The sequence below is a fragment of the Lutra lutra genome, chromosome 4 (genome assembly GCF_902655055.1).
Source record: "Lutra lutra chromosome 4, mLutLut1.2, whole genome shotgun sequence".
Taxonomy (NCBI): Eukaryota; Metazoa; Chordata; class Mammalia; order Carnivora; family Mustelidae; genus Lutra; species Lutra lutra.
The window spans coordinates 156,534,806-156,555,662 of NC_062281.1; the positions used below are offsets into that span (position 1 = coordinate 156,534,806).

General features: G+C 36.8%; 1 protein-coding gene and 1 non-coding gene across 2 annotated transcripts in view; one reads left to right on the plus strand and one right to left on the minus strand.

Moving 5' to 3' along the window:
• The window catches only part of EPS15 (epidermal growth factor receptor pathway substrate 15), a 143,973-nt gene that overhangs the window by 88,926 nt on the left and 34,190 nt on the right, over positions 1-20,857 (plus strand). Inside the window, 6 exon segments of the mRNA XM_047725085.1 lie at positions 10,841-10,923; positions 10,925-10,990; positions 11,412-11,609; positions 18,215-18,418; positions 20,205-20,321; positions 20,534-20,624. Coding sequence (XP_047581041.1) covers positions 10,841-10,923; positions 10,925-10,990; positions 11,412-11,609; positions 18,215-18,418; positions 20,205-20,321; positions 20,534-20,624 — 759 coding nt within the window.
• LOC125099579 (small nucleolar RNA U13) lies at positions 6,430-6,532 on the minus strand. The gene has a single exon (XR_007127287.1). It is a non-coding gene; the product is annotated as a small nucleolar RNA U13 (small nucleolar RNA).

A 20,857-nucleotide genomic window follows, 5' to 3' on the forward strand; every position in this document is an offset into this window, starting at 1 on the left:
CTGGGATTGAGTCCCACAGTCAGCTCCCAGGTCAGCAAGGGGGTCTGTTTCTCCTTCTACCACTTCCCACTGCTTGTGATCTCTCTCTGTCTCTCAAATAAATAAATACAATCTTAAAAAAAAAAAAAAAAAGAATACTCCTATAACTTCTGTTTTGAGAATTAGGCCAACATAATGAATGTACCTGATTATTTCTAGTTTTGGATTAGTCTGTAGAATTTTAAAAATCAGTTAAATAACATTTTTATAAGATTACTGAAATATTTAAAATTCTCCCTGTTCTCATTAATAATTCTTCAGGTATAGATATACTAGTATAAGTACATGTCTTTATATATGCTTTGGGGTTTTTAAGTGAGTATTCATAAGTTAGTGGTATTTTTATTTTTTACTCTGTATTTTATGTGAAACAGATGCAAATGTATTCATGTTGCTAATGCTTAATAGGTTTAATACTTAAGTTACTTCTTCAGTTGTATAACTCACTTGGATTGCTAAAATAAATTTTAACTCTTTTACTGTAGCTAAGAGTTTTTATATATTTGTTTAAATTCTATTTTTTACTACCTTTGTCACACTTCATGGAATTTGGAAGGATGGGGATGAGTTTATCATTTTCATTAACTTGTGTGATTTCTAGAAAACAGGACGTTTTCCTTGAAAGTTCTTTTTTTTTTTTTTTTTTAAAGATTTTATTTATTTGTCAGAGAGAGGGAGAGAGAGCGAGTGCAGGCAGACAGAATGGCAGGCAGAGGCAGAGGGAGAAGCAGGCTCCCTGCTGAGCAAGGAGCCCGATGCGGGACTCGATCCCAGGACTTGGGATCATGACCTGAGCCGAAGGCAGCTGCTTAACCAACTGAGCCACCCAGGCGTCCCTGAAAGTTCTTTTTAAATAAAGCCAAGATACTAGCTCAAAGAACCCTTCTTTGATGAGGAACCTTGGATGTGGCTGCTTTGGTATTTTTTCTAAAACAGACCTTGGCACTCTATTACTGTAGTTTTTTCACTGCATCCTTTCAAGTCTCTTAATTGCCGTTATCCTCCTTTTCTTCTGTTGGTGGCACAGATAGGCAAGTAGAGCATGACTGTGGAAAGTTGATCATAACCAGGTAGGCTTCTGCAAATGTCTTCAGTCACTTACTTGATAGGATGGCATTTGATAGTGCTGGAGTCGTGCACTGAATCAGAAGAGGATTTTCTCAAAGGACTACCTTAAAGTTAAGAGACAATTATCCTAGTTAGTGGAAGATACTGTTTGCTAGGAGAGCCTGTGACTGCCCTAATCAAGGGCGGGGTTGGAGGGGACTTGGGCAGGTGGGCCAAGAGGGAGATGTGCATTTGTTGCCTTCACTTAGTCTCAGGATAAGCAAACTATACCAAAAATAAAATAGCCAAGAATATGGGAATACTGATATTGATAGGGAAATTTGCATTTCAGTGGTGGTAGCATTACAAGTAATTTTGCAGTGAAATTTAATTCTGATTCTTGTAGTATGTATGTTTGCATCTGTTCATTTTGATTTTGTGCAATTTAATAACTTTTAAATTTGCTTCCTGAAAGAGTAGGCCCTCTTGTGTATGGATTAGTGTTACTCTTTTTAAGAGATGATTTTTTTTTAAGATTTTATTTATTTACTTGAAAGAGTGAAAACCAGAAAGCAAGAGTAAGGTGAGAGCACGAGCAGGGTGAAGGGCAGTGAGAGAAACAGACTCCCCGCTGAGCAGGGAGCCCAATGTGGGGCTCAGTCCTGGGACTCCAGGATCATGACCTGAGCTGAAGACAGACACTTAACTGACTGAGCCACCCAGATGTGCCAAGAGATGATCTTTTATTATATTTAGAAATAGACATGAAGATGGGGCCGCTGAGTGGCTCACTCAGTTAAGCATCTGACTCTTGATTTTGGCTAAGGTCATGATATCAGGGTTGTGAGATCAAGCCCCAAGTTGGACTCCACACTAAGCGTGGAACCTGGTTGTCCCTCTCCCTCTGCTCCTCCCCGGCTCACTTGCTCGCTCTCTCTCTCTCTCTCAAAAGTAAGTAAGTAAGTAAGTAAATAAATAAATAAATAAATAAAATCTTTAAAAATAAACATAAAGAAACATTAATTATAATTAGTTTTAATATGGACATCTATCCAGCTTAAAATATATCACTAAGGTGAGTATTTTCTCAGTAACCTTTCCCTTGAAGCCTATAGTTATTACTTTGTGGATTTTTACTGCAGCTAAGAAGTGAGCCTGGAAAATTTGAGTGAATTTGTTTACTCTGTGGAAAAGAAAGGTCAAGAATAAGTAACTATTATATTGCCTTGTTTATTCCCATTCCTTTTGCACAAACTTATCTTCAAAGAGTATATTTAAAGTATCTCACTAAAAAACTAGTTTTGAAAAATGGTTCTATTTATTAAAGGAAACCAGCATTATTCCTACTGTTGGTAGTTCTTACATAAAAATTCGGTCATATCTGAAACATTTGAATATTTTTATACTGGTATGAAACCACCAGAGGTATGTGATATTTTAAAAACTCCAAACTTGACATTTTCAGGTTATAAGAGTAATATGGGTTCATAGTAATCTTGTAAAATACAGAAAAGTAAAACACCCTACAACTTCACATTCTACAAAGAGCCATGGTTAACATTTTGTTATATTTTTATGAATATACATAAATGGCTTTATATATATTTGTGATTATACTATACATGCCTCATATTCAGCTTTAAAAAATTAGCATTAGGTCCTAGACATTTTCTTTTCTTTCTTTCTTTTCCTTTTTTTAAAAGATTTTATTTCTCTATTTTAGACAGAGAAAAGAGCAGTGGGGAAGAGAGGGGCAGAGAGAGAGAGAGAAAGAGTCTCAAGCAGACTCTGCACTCAGTGCAGAACCTGACTAGGGACTCAGTCTGACATCACACCTGAGCTGAAACTAAGAGTTGGCTGCTTAACTGACTGAGTCCCCCTAACTAACTAGCGCCCTCCCCCTAGACATTTTCTTGTGTTATGTGACCCACTTAAGGTAAATTTTATTTTTAATTAGATTTATAGGAGTGTCTGGGTGGCTCAGTCCTTAAGCATCTGCCTTTGGTTCAAGTCACAATCCCGGGGTCCTGGGATTAAGCCCCATATGGGGGCTCCCTGGTCAGTGGGGAGCCTGTTTCTCCCTTTGTCTACTCCCCCTACTTGTGCTCTCTCTCTCTCACTGTCAAATAAATAAATAAAATCTTTTTTTAAAAAAGCAGATTTCCGGGGCACCTGGGTGGCTCAGTGGGTTAAAGCCTCTGCCTTTAGCTCAGGTCGTGATGCAAGGGTCCTGGAATCGAGACCTGCATCGGGCTATCTGCTCAGCAGGGAGCCTGCTTCCTCCTCTGTCTCTCTGCCTGCCTGTCTGCCTCACTGTCAAATAAATACATAAATAAAAATCTTAAAAAAAAAAAAAGCAGATTTACAACAGAAGTAGAGGCATCAAAATTGCATCTATTTATAAAGACTAAATAGTATTAGAGATGAAGTCCAAGATTTTTTGGTGGGGGAAGGGCTGGGAGATGGTGGGAAATCAGTCTAAAGTATTTGAGGATGAGACTAAATAACAGATATTTTTTCCTTTACCCACCCCTGAACATTTTTAATTAAAGGGAAAGAAAAAAAATTTTTTCACAGGATTCTTAAAAAATGCTTTTTAGGCTAGCATATCATTATATATAAACTGTATAATAGCTTTATGACCAAAGTAAGGTTTTTATGATGGATTATATTCCCAAACTAATAAAATTACTTGAGCTGTAGTTGGCATTTAAAAAAAAAATTAATAATTTACTTATAAGAAATTTTCAAACCACTGTAATTCTCCCAGTTACTGTGTTAAAGTGAAGTTGTTATTCCACTTTCCTGAGGAATAAGAGTAGTACATAGTGTTATGGAAAAAAATACAAATATATAAGCTTAAAAACACAAGAAAGGTGTATGCCACAGTAATTTGTCTAAAGCAGTAAAAATTATTTCCATATAATGGAAATTTTAAATGTCAGATCAATCTTGGTCTATAGATGGTGAAAATATTGAACCAATATAGAAATATAGGTATTATTTTAATTTAACAAAAAGCATTTATCTTAGGTCATTTTGATGTTAGTATTTATATTGACTTATAGTTTAAGTGCAGAGTGAAGTTTTTCACAGAACAGTAAAAGAACATGAAATCCTCTCTTTCTATCAACCTCAGGCACAGATTCCAAGAGTTTCTACCAGGTACTCGAAACTTTGTGGTAGTTACACATCATTGTTTAATTAATCCTCTGGAATGTGCTATGCATTGTGTACTAGATTGTGGAACCTCGAAGAAAGATGAGACATTGGCTCTGTCCTTTAGTGTTTAGAGGTAACTATAATACAATGTAGTTAAGTGTGATAATAGAGGTTAAGGACAAACTGCGATAAGAATACAGTAAAGAAGGCTCAAGATGAGTCAGAGATTAGGTTTGCCTGGGCTTTGAAGAATGGGTAGTATTTCCAGGTAATGATGGTGTGGAAGAACACTGAAGGCGGAGAAAATGGCTTAAGAAAGGCACTGGGACATTGAAGTATATTGTCTCTTGGAGAAAGAAGATGGTTTATTGAGGCTGGGGTACAGGTGAATGTAAGGAAAAGAGGGTAATAGAAGAAGAGGAAGGATAACATGGGGCCCAGTATTGAAGGTTCTGATGTATCTTGTAGGCAGTTTTACTTTATCCTACAGGTAAGAGGAAGCCATTATATATTTTGCAGAGGGACTAAAGGACTCTCCTTTACAAGGAAGTTGGACATTTGGAACAGGAAGAAACAAAGAAAAAATATGAATCAAGGAAGGGACAGTGAAAACTATTGAGAGCCAATGCTAGGTGCATATCTAAAACTATATCTTAATTTTGAGTGTGGATCAGCTAACAGTATCTGCAAGGTTAATAATTTAGGCATGAAAAAATTTAGGCTTGCTGGCAGACTAATGATAAAGTACCAATGGAGCTTACCATTATGAATCTGTAATCACATAGACTCATGGAATGTCCACACAAGAGACTTTCATGATCATCCATTGTGTGGGCCCTTTAAAGGGAACTTTTTAGAGAAAGCAGCATGATAGTAATTGCATTTTTAGATCAATCAGTTGGTTGAGAAAATACAAGTAAAAATCAGTTATTAAAAGCATTGTTCAATGTTTTATTTAATCACAGAAGCATATACATATATTTGAAAAATAGTGGCATACTTGTGAGACATTTGGTCTATAGACACTGTATAACTTAGTGATTAAGGACTCAGACTCTGGAATATCTAGAACCTAGTTTGAATCCATTACCTGCTAACTGTAACTTTGGATAAATACTTGTCCATCTGTGCCTCAGTTTTCTCATCCATAAAATGTGAATAACAATAGTACCTACTTCATAGATCTGTCATACGGATTATAAATGAATTAATATATGTAAAGAGTCTGGGACAATACCTAGCACATTATAAGGGCTATTGTAGAAGTCCTTGTTTTGTGTAGTCATGCAGTCATTCAGAGACTGTCTTCTAAGTTTTTCTTTTGTTGTTCTTAGATTCTTGTTCTGATGAGTGATTGATGGGGTCTTTGAATAGTATGTTATTAAAAAGATACCATTATTTTTAGAAATTTGTGTTCACAATTTTATTTCATCTTTTTTGAGATCTCTGCCCACCTCGTGCCAAAACATGTGTTAGAGTTATCAATCCCTTCTTCCTCACTTGTGGTACCTGGAGAGAATTAAGTCCTAATTCCTTTTAGAAACCTTTTTATAAACAATTAATCTCTCTCCTGTGTATCTGCAGTGGTACTAGTATTGTACCATTCTTCAGAGAATTGGGAAAATAGCCACTCAAATGATTTTCTGTGGTCCAGGCGAGGAACCCCAAATGTTAGAGGACATATAAATCAGGCCATCTTGGCTGCTCTGTTTCATGTGGTAATGATAATGGCAGTGGCTGCTTTCATCTGTTTGCCAAGGTCTCTTTTGTATTTTTTTTTTAATAGACTTTTTTCTTTAGAGCAGTTTTAGGTTCATAGTAAAATTAAGCAGAGGGTACAGAGATTTCCCACTGTAATTTTTTAGTTTCTGTAGCTTTTGTCATTAAACATAAAATATAGTACATAAATAAATATAGCATTTTAAAAATGATTAATCTTTAGGAAATTCCTTCCTACACTGAGATCTCTATTTTCTTCCATACATTTTTTTTTTTAATTTTATCTTCCATACATTTTAAAGTTTTGATTTTCATAGTAGGTCTGTAATATACCTGGAATTTATTTTTCTCTTAATGTGATTTACAGTCTTCTTTTTATTTTATTCTTTACCATATGGGTATGCCAGCAATATACTGAATATTTAATTCTTTTCCTTCCAGTCAATTTTTTTTCCAAGTTCGTGTCAGACGGGTAATGTGCTGAGGTTTTAACAAGGTTTGAGGGAGCTACATGTCACCAATGGTGTGAACACCCAATCATCATGCTTATGAACTACAAAAGGATCCTCCTTCCAGTCAATTTTAATGTCATGTTTTCACATCATTATTTCTGTATATACTAGATCTCTGTCTAAATTCTCTTTTCTGTTCCCTCAATCTATTTTTCTATCCTTGTATCAATACCAAACTGTCTTAATTATTTTAGTTTCCCTATAGTTCATAATACCTGGTCAGTTAAGTCCTTTTACGTTTTACTGTGCTGTTTCTTTTTCTTTTTTCTTCCAAATGTGTTTTAAACTTTTATTTTTTTATTTTATTTTATTTTTTTTTAAGATTTTATTTATTTAGTTGACAGAGAAAGATCACAAGCAGGCAGAGAGGCAGACAGAGAGAGAGGAGGAAGCAGGCTCCCTGCAGCAGAGAGCCCGACGCGGGGCTCGATCCCAGGACCCCGAGATCATGACCTGAGCCGAAGGCAGAGGCTTAACCCACTGAGCCACCCAGGCGCCCCCCAAATGTGTTTTAGAACCAGCTTGTCAGGCTTCTTGCAAAACCTTATTAGGATTTTCATTGGAATGTATAGATTAATTGGGAAAGAATTGACATCTTTATGATGTCACTCATCATTCACAAATATTTATGGAGTACCTCTTGTATACTGGGAACTGGGAAGATAGCAGTGAACAAAACTCACAAATACCTCCCAGCTAGTGGAGCTTATGTTGTAGTGGAAAGAAGTAGACCATGAGCAATATAATTTATTTAAATTATATGCTTTTTTATTCATAATAGCCAAAAACTGGGAGAAATCTAAATGTCCATCAAATATGTATCCATACAATGAACACTGCTCAGCAATAAAAAGGAACAAACTGCCTATACATGCAACAACTGAGACTAGATTTACAAAGCTGGATACAATAGATTATGTATGGTATGATTCCATTTATATGAAATTTCTACAAAAGGGAAAAACTGTAGTGACAGCAGATCATTGGTTGCCTGGGGCTTCAAATAGGAGTGAGGATTGACTGCAAAGTAGTATGAGGGAACTTTTCAGATAATGGAAGTGGTATAAACTGGGTTGTGATGATGGTTGTACAACTGTATATTTGCTAAAACTTACTTAATTGTATACTTAAAATGGGCAAATTTTATGATACGTAAATCAAATTTTAGTCATGAAAGAAATTGAAGAAGACACAAAAAGATTGAAGAGCATTCCATGCTCATGGATTGGAAGAATAAACATTGTTAAAATGTGTGTACTGCCTAGAGCTATCTATACTTTCAGTGCCATCCCGATTCAAAATTCCACCGACATTTTTCAAAGAGCTAAAACAAACAATCCTAAAATTTGTATGGAACCAGAAGAGACCCCAAATTGCTAAGGAAATGTTGAAAAAGAAAAAACTGGGGGCATCACATTGCCTGATTTAAGCTTTGCTACAAACTGTGATCACCAAGGCAGCATGGTACTGGCACAGAAATGGACACATAGACCAGTGGAACAGAGCAGAGAGCCCAGATATGGACCCTCAACTCTGTGGTCAATAATCTTTGAAAAAGCAGGAAAAGTATACAATGGAAAGAAGATAGTCTCTTCAATAAATGGTGCTGGGAAAATTGGACAGCTATGTATAGAAGAGTGAAACTCGAACATTCTATTACACCATACACAAGATAAATTCCAAATGGGTAAAAGACCTCAATCTGAGGCAGGAATCTATCAACTCCTAGAGGCGGGGCGCCTGGGTGGCTCAGTGGGTTAAAGCCTCTGCCTTCGGCTCAGGTCATGATCCCAGAGTCCTGGGATCGAGCCCCACATCGGGCTCTCTGCTCAGCGGGGAGCCTGCTTCTTCCTCTCTGCCTCCCTCTCTGCCTACTTGTGATCTCTGTCTGTCAAAGAAATAAAATACTTGAAAAAAAAAATCCTAGAGGAGAACATAGGCAGTAACCTCTTCGACATCGGCCACCACAGCTTCTTTCAAGATATGTCTCCAAAGGCAAAGGAAATAAAAGCAAAAATGAACTTTTGGGACTTCATCAAGATCAAAAGCTTCTGCACGGCAAAGGAAACAGTTAACAAAACAAAGAGGCAACCCACAGAATGGGAGAAGATACTCGCAAATGACACTACAGACAAAGGGCTGATATCCAAGATCTATAAAGAACTCTTCAAACTCAACACACACAAACAGAAAATCACGTCAAAAAAGGGGCAGAAGACACGAACAGACAGTTCTCCAAAGAAGACATACAAATAGCTAACAGACAAATGACAGACACATGAAAAAATGTTCATCATCATTAGCCATCAGGGAGATTCAAATCAAAGTCACATTGATACCACCTTATACCAGTTAGAATGGCAAAGATTAACAAGACAGGAAACAACAAGTGTTGGAGAGGTTGTGGAGAAGGGGAACCTTCTTACACTGTTTTTGGGAATGCAAGTTGGTGCAGCCACTTGGGAAAACAGTGTGGAGATTCCTTAAGAAATTAAAAATAGAACTACCCTATGACCCTACCATTGCACTACTGGGTATTTACCCCAAAGATACAGATGTAGTGAAAAGAAGGGCCGTTTGTACCCCAGTGTTCATAGCAGCAATGGCCACGGTCGCCTAACTGTGGAAAGAACTAGGATGCCCTTCAATGGACAAATGGACAAAGAAGATATGGTCCTTGTATTATGCCTCCATCAGAAAGGATGAATACCCAACTTTTATATCAACATGGATGATATTGGAAGAGATTATGCTGAGTGAAATAAGTCAAGCAGAGAAAGTCAATTATCATATGGTTTCACTTACTTGTGGAGCATAAGGAATAACAGGGAGGACATTGGGATATGGAGAGGAGAAGTGAGTTGGGGGAAATCAGAGGCGGAGACAAACCATGAGAGACTGTGGACTCTGAGAAACAAACTGAGGGTTTTGGAGGGGGTGGGGGGTTGGGTGAGCCTGGTGGTGGGTAGTATGGAGGGCATGTATTGCATGGAGCACTGGGTGAGGTGCATAAACAATGAATTTTGGAACACCGGAAAAAAAAGAAAGAATAAAAAAATAAAATAAAGATGTTTAAAGTAATTATTTTATACCAATACAGATGAGCCTTGAAAACATGCTAAGTCACAAAGAAGTCAGTCATAGAAAACCAGATGTTGTATGATTTTAATTTATAATAACCATCCAGAATAGACAAAGCTTATCAGATAGAAAGTAGATTGATGGTTGCCTGGGGTGATTGGGAGGGAAATAGAGAGTTACTTGCTAGTGGGTATAGGGTTTATTTTTGGGGTGATTGAAAATGTTCTAAAAATAAATTGTGATGATTCCGTAACTCTCTGAAGGTACTAAAGCCACTGAATTGTACATTTTAATGGGTGAGTTGTATAGTATGTTTATCTGAATAAAGCTGTTCTAGAAAATGAATAAACTACTGCTATATATGAAGGAGACTTAGGGGAGGGAGGTGGTGGTAATGGTGCTGGTGAGGAAGGCCTCACTATGAGAAGGTTATAGTTGAGCAAAGACTTGAAAGAGATGAGGGTTTGAGCCATATGGATACCTGGGGAAGACCTTTTTCTAGGAAGAAGGAATAATCAATGGAAGATCCTGAGAAAGGAGCCTGTCTGGCATGTTTGAGGAGCAGCAGCAAGGCCAGAGTGACTGAGCAAGGGAGGAGTGCAGTAGGAAATGAAGTTCAGAGTTGCAGGGCCATGTGAGGGCTTTGGTATTTACAGTAAGGGAAATGGGGAATCAGTGCCGAATTTTGTATAGAGAAGTGACTCATCTGACAGAGATTTTTTTTTCAGTGGCTGCTGGGCTGAAAATAAACTGTAGGTAGCCTGGGTAGAAGCCGGGAAACCAGTTAGAAGGCAGAAATCCAAGAGAGAGAACGGTGACTTGGACCAAGGTTGAGGAAAAAAGTGGTCAGATTTTGAATATGTTTTGAAGGAAGATGCAATAAAATTTGCTGACATATTGGAGATGAGCTGTGAGAGAAAGAAAAGAGTCAAAGAACATGCTAGATTTTTTGGCCACAGAAATTAAGAGGGAGAAGATTGAGGATAAAGCAGATTTGGGGGGGAATACCAGGAGTTCTGTTTTTGACATGTTCGAGAAGCTCATCAGACATCCAAAGATAGGTTTGAGTAAGCAAATTGGATTTTAAAATCTGGAGTCTAGGGAGGAAATCCTGAAGTAAAGACAGTATTTAAAGCTGGGATATCTCCAATCTACCAACACAATATATTTAATAAGACTTTGTATTCCCTTAAGATGGGGCTTTAAAAATTGTTAACCTTCCCCACTCTCCAAAGATAATAAATGTTAATATTCTTGTATTTCAGGATCTGCAAGATGAGTTCAAAGGGAGAATACTAATCTACAAAAACTACAGGCCCAGAAACAGCACGTACAGGAACTCCTTGATGGACTGGATGAGCAGAAAATCCCAGCTGGAGGAGCAACTGAAGGAAGTTAGAAGAAATGCGCTGAGGAGGCCAGCTGGTAAAGTCTAGGGTGGAAACATTCTTTGCTTGTTGTTGCTGCTTTTGTTGTTAGGTAGCAATCTAGTCAACAGTTGGGGCACATAAAGGAGTTGGAGCGCTGTTCATCTAGAAACTATAGGTCCTCTTTTGGGGAAAGAGGGCACTTATTGTACTGCTTTTCCAGATTTTAACTGACTGAGCCACCCAGGCACCCCGATTATTTTCCAAATTTTAGCTGAAAGTGTGGTACCTATGCCTTCAAGTCCCTCTATTTATTTCCTAATTGCCCTTTTCTACCAAAAATACATACTTCAAAAAAAAAAAACCAAACCCCACCAAAATAGTAAACCGAACAAATAAACATATTTGCATTATGGAGCATTTTAATGACAACTCTTTTTTTTTTTTTAATCCCCCTTTCTTGTCATTTACTCCCATGTTACAGATCTCATCCCTGAAAGCTGAATTAACTAGTCAAGAATCGCAGATCTCTACTTATGAGGAAGAGCTGGCCAAAGCTAGGGAAGAGCTTAGTCGCCTACAGCAAGAAACAGCAGAATTGGAGGAGAGTGTGGAGTCAGGGAAGGCTCAGCTAGGACCTCTTCAGCAGCACCTGCAAGATTCACAACAGGAAATCAGTTCAGTAAGTCTTTGTGGCAATGAGACATGCTCAAATGGGGCTTTACCATATCCTCTTAGTAAATAATACTTTCTCAATTTGTGTTCCTTTCTCTCTGCCTAGTCTGTTATTTTTTTATTCTTTTTATACAAGTAGGTTTCTTGTTGCCTGTCACAAGTTAAAATTGTCATACATCTTGTACATCTGGTTATTATCACTGGAGTCATGGCTAAGGGTATGGGTTTTGTAGATGTATGGTTTAGGTTCAAGTTCTGGCTCTGCCACTTACTGCCCGAATCATCTTAGTATATCAGATTCCTCATCTTTAAAATTGGAGAATTAAAAAAAAAAATTGGAGAATTAACAATCTCTCTACCTTTTACGTCTGCTGTAAGGATTAAATGAAATAAATGTAAAGGATTACACAGTGTGAGACAGTTTAGCATTGTTTGGTACGTAAATGCTCTCCCAAGTGTTTATTTTTATTTATTTATTTATTTATTAAAAAGATTTATTTATTTATTTATTTGACAGAGAGAGAGAGAGAGAGAGAGATCACAAGTAGACGGAGAGGCAGGCAGAGAGAGAGAGAGAGGGAAGCAGGCACCCCGCTGAGCAGAGAGCCCGATGCAGGACTCGATCCCAGGACCCTGAGATCATGACCTGAGCCGAAGGCAGCGGCTTAATCCACTGAGGCACCCAGGTGCCCCCCAAGTGTTTATTTTTATGTAAACCACCCCCTAACCTTAGCTTATTTGGAGACCTTTATTATTTTAATTAGGAAATTGTTCTTTATATAGATAAAAATGCTTTGTTATATGGGTCCACAGTATAGATCTTTTGCTTTGTCATTTCTAGGCTAACCTAAATGGAGAATAATATTTTATAGAATGATAGTAAGATGGTTAGGAGGAGAGAGATGGTGTAACTCATTCCTTTCATTTCAAATTTGAACAAACTGAAGCCAAGGAAGGTTAGGCAACTTACTTACCTGTGGTTAGCATTGCCTTTAAAAGAGCCACAGCCTAGAATCCAGATCTTCTAACATGTAGTCCTGTGTTCTCAGTTAATTATTATGTGTAACAAAGTCCTACCCCTTGTTAGGCTTTCTTCCCCACTCTTTCTTTTTTTTTCTTAAAAAGATTGATTGATTGATTGATTGATTGATTTGACAGACAGACAGACAGAGGTCTCAAGTAGGCCGAGAGGCAGGCAGAGACAGAGAGAGAGGGAAGCAGGCTCCCTGCTGAGCAGAGACCCCGATACGGGGCTCAATCCCAGGACCCTGGGATCATGACCTGAACTGAAGGCAGAGGTTTTAACCCACTGAGCCACCCAGGCGCCCCCTTTCTTCCCCTCTCTTATCTCACAGGTGAATACCTATTCTCTCATCTTGTAAGACATGGCTTAACTTCTTACTACTTTTCAGCATTTTCTGAACCCTGTCTATATTGGACTCTGCTTCTGTTACAGCAATAGTAACATTTTCCCCTGCATATTTGTTAATGTGTCTGTCTCCCTCAGCAGACTGAGCTTTTTGGACTAGAAACATTTTTTTTCTCTCTCATCATTTAGCACAGTTCTTATCCCAGTGTAGGTACTCAGTAAACAGGTAATCCAAAAGAAGGCTGTCTTAGTGGGAATGCTACCAGCTGAATGAATATTCTTTTTTTTTTTTTTTTTTTAAGATTGTATTTATTTATTTGACAGAGAGAGAAAGATCATAAGTAGGCAGAGAGGCAGGCAGGCGGGGTGGAGGGAGAGCAGACTCCCTGCTGAACAAAGAGCCCGATACGGGGCTCCATCCCAGGACCCTGAGATCATGACCTGAGATGAAGGCAGAGGCTTAACCCACTGAGCCACCCAGGCGCCCATGAATGAATATTCTTTAAAATAATTTTCTTCTTTGAGTTTACTTAAAAATTTTTTTATAAATAATTTACATACCATAAGATTTATAGGTTTTAAGGATGCAATTCAGCAATTTTCGGTAAACTTAGAATTGTTCAAACACCACAATTCAGTTTTAGAACATTTCTGTCACTCCTAAAACACTCCTTGGACCCATTTGTAGTGAGTCCCAACTTCTGCCCCCAGGTAACTACTGGTCTGCTTTCTCCTTCTGTATGTTTGCCTTTTCTCAGCACTTCATGTAGATGAAATCTGACACTTTGTAGTGTTTTTCTTGAGGTTTCCTTCACAAGCATATGTTTTTGAGGCTTAACTGTTTTGTAGCATGTATCAACACTGTATTTCATTGTATATTTATATTTTGTTTATTCACTCACTGATTAATGGGCATTTGGAATCTTTCTACTTGTTGGCTATTACAAATAGTGCTGCTATGAAAATTTGCATATAATTCTTTGTGTGGACATGTGTTTTCATTTTGGGGGAGTATGGAATAGTTGATTATATTGTGAAGTTATGTTTAAATTTTTTTTTTTTTTTAAGATTTTATTTATTTATTTGAGAGAGAGACAGTGAGAGAGAGCATGAGCGAGGAGAAGGTCAGAGGGAGAAGCAGACTCCCCAAGGAGCTGGGAGCCCGATGTGGGACTCGATCCCGGGACCCCGGGATCATGACCTGAGCCGAAGGCAGTCGTCCAACCAACTGAGCCACCCAGGCGTCCCTTAAATTTTTTTTTTAACTTTAAATTGCCAAACGTTGTCCAAAGTCGCTCTACCATTTCACATTCCCACTGGCAGTATATGAAGGTTCCAGTTTCTCCACAATCTTACCAATACTTTATTGTCCACCTAACTAATTTTAGTAATTCTAGTGGGTGTGAAGTGGTATCTCATAGTTTCTAATTTCTATTTTTCTAATTTCTGGTTTCTAATTTCTATTTTTCTATCTTTTCATGTGCTTATCACCCATTTGTATATCCTCTTGGATAAAATGTCTGTATAAATCTTTTTCCCATTTTAAAAAAATGTATTGTCTAATTATTATTAAATTACAAAAGTTTTAAAAAATATCTCCTGGATATAAGTTACTTATCAGATGTTTGATTTGCAAATAATTTCTCCCAGTACCTGGCTTGTCTCTTCATTTTCTTTAAGTGTTTTGAAAGGGAATTTCTTTCAAAGGAAGGAACATAAATGAGAAAAGTAGAAAAGATTCTGGATATTATAAATTATCATCGAGAAAATAGAAGTGTTTCTGAGCAAGGAAAATAATCTCAGCAAACTATACTACCAAGTGTGCCAGATAATATTTGCTATCTGTGGAAGGAATTATTTTATATTCTTGCATCTGATCTCAAACCTTAAGAACAAACATACCAGGGGCACCTGGCTGGCTCAGTCAGTAACACATTTGACTCTTGATCTTGGGGTTGTAAGTTCAAGCCGCACGTTGGGTATAGAATTTATTTAGGAAAGTAAATAAATCAGCCACAGACACACAAAAAAAGAACATACTGATTCCTTATATTTGACTTAGTGACTTGTGTGTCTTTCCCACAGAGGGCAGTATTTTCCCATGGGCCTATTAAAAGATGAAAATCCAAACTGTAAATTACCCTGAAACTTTAATTGCTCTTTAAAGCTAAACTACAGCTTTTCTGGAAAAAGGAATAACTTAGGAAAAATTTCTGACTTGCCTAATTTTCATTTATACTTCTTACCTTATATTTATGGTAAGAAAAAGTAAAGAACCTTTGGCTTTATTTCTATGTATCTTACTTACACAGTATATACTGTTTTTATCCAAATGTTTCTGGCATTGTGATAGTTTATTGCATTTCTCTTGCACAGTTTGTGAAGAACTTGTGTTAGTTGTGTAATTTTTTTTTTCTATATCCTTCAAGTTTATGCAGAGACTAAGGAAGAAGACAGGCTAAGTGACAGGTTTGTGAGAGGGCAGGCACCGGAAGGCCCAGTTTTGCTCAAGATTTTATTGTCTCAGAAGTAACTCTAAGAAATAAGTTGTCTTGAATAGTACTCTTTGATAAGCCAAGTATTTCCACATACTGCTTCATCTATATAATGGTTATTATTTTAGTGTTAAGGTTTTAAATTTTAGACTGTAAAGGTTTAGTGGATATTGAAATTATTTTAATGGTCATGATAAAATTTTTTTAAAAAATGAATTAAGACAGGAGTGTTCTGGATTGTTCAGAGCTTTTGAGTCTGGTGCTGCTGACTACCAAAGTGTTCGTTATTTGGGACTCCATGAGCTGACCCAGCTTGACAAACTGGTAACTAGAAGTGTTAATAAACATCATCTTACTGTTCTTCAAATGGCCCGAGGTGTTAAGATCATTTTGTGAGCTTCACAGGTTCAGTCAGGGACAAGAAAAAAGTCAGACGGGCCATGCCTGGGAAAATAGGAGATATTGCGCAGCCCTGAAGCAGATGGACGAGAGGGGAGCTCTGCTTCTGGTCCCCACGGAAGACATCTCCCTGGCCAATATAGTCAGTGATTGTGCCTAACTCAGTGAGAAACACTGCCTTATCCATAAAACATAAAATTATTTTCTCCATATAACATAAAAGTGTTCCATACATGCACATTTGTTTTCCTAATATACATTGCAAGTTTTTCATATATAAAAAATTGAGTTAACTGTTGGTAGTAATGGAATACTACACTATGTATATTTTTAAAATAGAAAGTGAAAAGTCTGACAGTTCTACTTCCTGGAGAAAAACAATATTTGCAGCATGGTATCTTTTTAGAATTCTGTCTGTACATGGATGCACCTCTCTGTGTGTGCCTGTGCATTCATATGTATACCTATACAAGTTGTTTTTTGTTTAGAAAAAATAAAGACCTACTTCTTATACAAAAAATAAGAATGAAATAAGACAGAATAGGAAATATGATGGTGCATTACATGGAATAAGGATACATATTACTTCATGAAACTTTTTCACAATTGTATATACATATGTATGTGCATATAAATTATACATATGGATGAATGTGTCTATATTGCACTTATGTGTTTATGTGTGTATATACACACAGAGAGACCTAGCCAAATAAATACATGTATTCACTGGGTTAGGATGTAAAATCTATTTCTTTCCATAGAATAATGTAAAAAAAATGTTTTATAAGCCACAACTTAATATCACTGGGAATATACAAGGCACATGCTGTGTATTACAGATATGTAGTATTTTGGATTGTTTAAATTCTAAATACAATGCACTGTGATAGATACAAAAATGCTTACTGATATCCATGGTTTAAATTTATAAGCACAATACTATGTCCATTCAGTAAACATAAATTAAGCACTATAGTATATACATCATTGTGGTAGATATTGGCAGTACCAAGTTGATAGCAAAAGTTGTGGTTCCTACCCTCAAAGAGCTCAAGGTCTTTAGCTTTTTAAAAATGGAGTAAATTAGTAGAAAAGAAACAGGGAAACTTAATTGGTACAATAGTGAGAAACGCAGTGTGCTAGGCACTTTTATACACATTGTCCATTATTTATACAAACCTTTACATTTTACAGAGTTCTTTCAGATATATCTTTGCCTCATTTAATCATCTGTGGAGAAAGGTCTTACTTTATGGATTAAGAAATAAAGGCTTGAAGAGGTGACTTTAACTAAGATCACTTGACTAGAAAGTGACAGAGATTGACTGACATCTGTTTTCCCAGTTGAATATAGTGTTCTTTTCCCAGGTTTTGGCCCTGAAAAGATCTGTGGCAAATTAAAGATTCTAAAATGAGCAAGTTAAAAACCTTATGCAGAAAATAAGATGAGGGGAACTGAGCCTTGATTTATAAAATGTCCAGAAAACACAGCAGGCTAATAAATAAAGGGAATTCCAATATAATGAAAAAAATATATTTTACGAAAAATGGAAACTATTCAGTAAAATTCCATTCATTACTCTTTTTCACTAGGAAACATATTTTGATTTTGCCCCCTCTTCAGTTTCTTTGAGATATTTATTAATTTTTCTTTATTACAGATGTTAGTATCAATAAGCATCATTTTTTCCCTTCCTCTGGACCCAATATTTTTCTTTTAATATATATTACAGTTTATTATATTCTGCCTCTCTCTCCTCTGTTGTTCCAGGAATATAAAGTCACTTGGCTACTGGGATCCAAAATACTTTGTCCTTTATTTAACATGTTTAGAATAGCTTGGATTTTAGAGACCACTCCTAGGGTTCTAGCCCATTAATAAATAATGCTGGAGCATAGGACAGTAGCTCCTTTTACCTTAGTCTTCACTCCTCTCCTTCCCAATAGAAGTATGGATGGCTCTAATCCTTATGTTCTCTCCCCGAACTTCCTTTTTTTTTTCCCCCCAGAGTTTCATCACACAGTCTTCTCTTGTTCTCTTTGCGATCTTTTCCCCAATACCCTGACCCTTTTTCCAGTTATCCCTAAAAGATACCAAGATGTAAATATTTGAATCACAATTCTTGGAGCTTTAAAAAGATGTGCAAAAGGAAATCCATGTATACTATAATGTCAAGAAAACTTACTGGGATGGATTACTGAAATCTCTCTAAATCGTGCTGCATTCCCAGAGGATTCTCCTTAATGGAAGCAAACTTACCTTTGAGTCTAAGGATGTAGCTATTTTTATGTTTTGTGTTCTTCTAGTAATAAATTCTGTTTTGTATTTCTACTTTGTGTTGACAGATGCAAATGAAGCTGATGGAAATGAAAGAGCTGGAAAACCATAATAATCAATTAAATTGGTGCAGTAGCCCACACAGCATTCTTGTAAATGGTGCTACAGATTATTGCAGCCTTAGCACCAGTAGCAGTGAAACAGCTAACCTTAATGAGCATGCTGACAGCCAAGGCATGTTGGAGTCAGAGCCCATACACCAGGAGTCTCCAGTGAGTCTAATTGTTCTATAACCTTCATAATCAAGTTCAGAAGAAAAAAATAATTCAGCTCAGGGATTTTGTTGACATCATACTTAATATAAATATGGAACCTTGCCTCATCTGAGGACAGTTGATTTTTTTCCCCAGAGGGAGAGAGTAGGTACTCTGATCCAATAGTTCTGACACTTTTAACTAGTGTAAAAATGTGATTTTAATCAATCCATTTGTTATAAAGCATGTTTTCAAAACAGTAGGTCTATAGATAGTAACTTTTTAAAACTTTTTTTTTTTAAGTATTCTCACCCAATGCTGAAAGTAGTTCTTTATTTCATAATGTTGAGGACATTTATTTACTAGTTACTTAGAGAGCACACAGCAGTGTTGCTGTTATATGTGAGAGCTGCAGAGACAAAAGACTGTAACCCTGCCTTTAAGCAGCATACAGTCTAGCAGTGTAACACTGTGAAGGGCTGTGATAGTCAGGGAGGACAGCTTGGAGGGGCTCAAGATTGTATAGAGAAAGCTTTATAGGTGAGCTTCAGAATAAGAAGTATTAAGCAAAGAAGAAGGTGGTATATTCCTGGCAGAGAAAACAGCATTTGCATAGGTATGAGATGGGAGAATCATGCTGCACAGGGTCATAAGAAGTTCTCAAAGGATATCTTGTGATGGTGGGGGGAGTATTATTAGGAAATGACGCCCTCTCATAGTGGCTCCCTGCATTACCTCTTAACGTAAAATATAGATGTCTGCACCCCATTACAAACTTGCTGAGCTAGAGTTTCTGGGATGGTGCTACGTACCTGTATTTTTACAAAAAATTCCGTGGGTGATTATGAGGTGCCCCCTGGATAAAAATGACTACTTTTAGGTCAGAAAGGGACAGAGAGTAAGAAATTTGGATTCATTTTGAAGCATTGAGAGTTTTATCTTACTGTGGTGAGTAGCCATTAAAGAATTTTAAGCAAGTTGTGACATAATTGCATTTCCCTTTTAGAAAAATATAAAAAAATGGATTTGAGAGTAGGACTGGATGCACGGAGATATGTTAAGAGACTATTGGAATGATCTGTGTGAGATTGTTTTAGCCTAAACTGAAGCAGTAATAGGAGGGATGATGAGAAGAATACAAGTGTGAGAGATACTAAAGACATAAAATTAACAGACTTGATTTGTATTTAGGTGTTGCAGTCTTGGATACATTATACACTGTTCTTTTAAATACAAAAAGTTATCCTTCAAGGACATAGTGTGGTATGAAATGAAGATTTCCCCTGCCACTTCTTAAGCCCTATTACCTACTGGTCTAAATCCAGAAAGCAAGGGGAAGCCATTGAAGGACGTTTAACCAGAAGAGCCCCAATCAGATTCATATTTTAGATCTATTCCTTTAGCTACTACAAGAAGGATCAGTTGGAAGGGCACATATTGGAGGCAAGAAGGCAGTTAGAAGGTTACTCTGGAGCAGAAGGATGGTACTATAAATGGATGATAGTGACAATGAGGAAAGAAAGGAATGGATTTGAGAAGGAAGTAGGAGGTGAACTCAGCAAGACTTGGAGGCTAGCTGGGAAATGACACGAGGGAAGTGTTTAAGTGGTTTAAGTTTTCTGGCCTGAGTGACTTTGATGCTTAATGATACCGTTTTCCTAAGAAGATTTTAAGAGAAGAACTCATTTAATGAATACATTCTCCTTGTCTTCTGTATTTTTAGCAATTTTTTGTTATCCTTTGTCAGTTTCCTCTGCCAAGTAGAAAATACATCTTTAGTCCATGTAACATTAATATTTCGTAGGCAAGAAGTAGTCCTGAAATACTGCCTTCTGGTGTGACTGATGATAATGAAGTGGCAACTACAGCTGTTCATGAGAAAGTTTGTCCTGAATTTAATAGTGACAGACATTCAAAAGAGGTAAAAATAATTTTATATGTAAATGTTCTTGTTACAGGTTTTCCTAGATGGGTTATACACTGTTTTAGGCTAAGGAAAGAAAAATGTATTAAGTGAACTTTATGACTACAGAAATATTTGTTATTTTTTCAAAGCATGTTATTTTATTTTAAAACGTTACATCTTAAAACTGGTTTCTAAAATAATACTTTTTAATTTAAAATTATTTTTAGGGAGATCCATTTAATGCAGAATCAAGTTCACTGACAGATCCTGTTGCAGATACAAACTTGGATTTTTTCCAGTCTGATCCTTTTGTTGGCAGTAAGTACTCTTATTTTTATATTATGGACTTACCAAAAAAAAAAAAAAAAGTCTTTTTCATGTAACTATATAGGAATTAGGGCTCAGTTTTAAGATCCTACTTGTTAACAGCAAAAGTAGAGGGGTGTAGAGATATGGTATGCTTATATTTGCTGGTATTTGTCCTCATCAGGCAACAAACTCCTGGGACGGAGCCCCTGGTTAAGAGCATGTTTCTTCTTCAGAATAAGGAC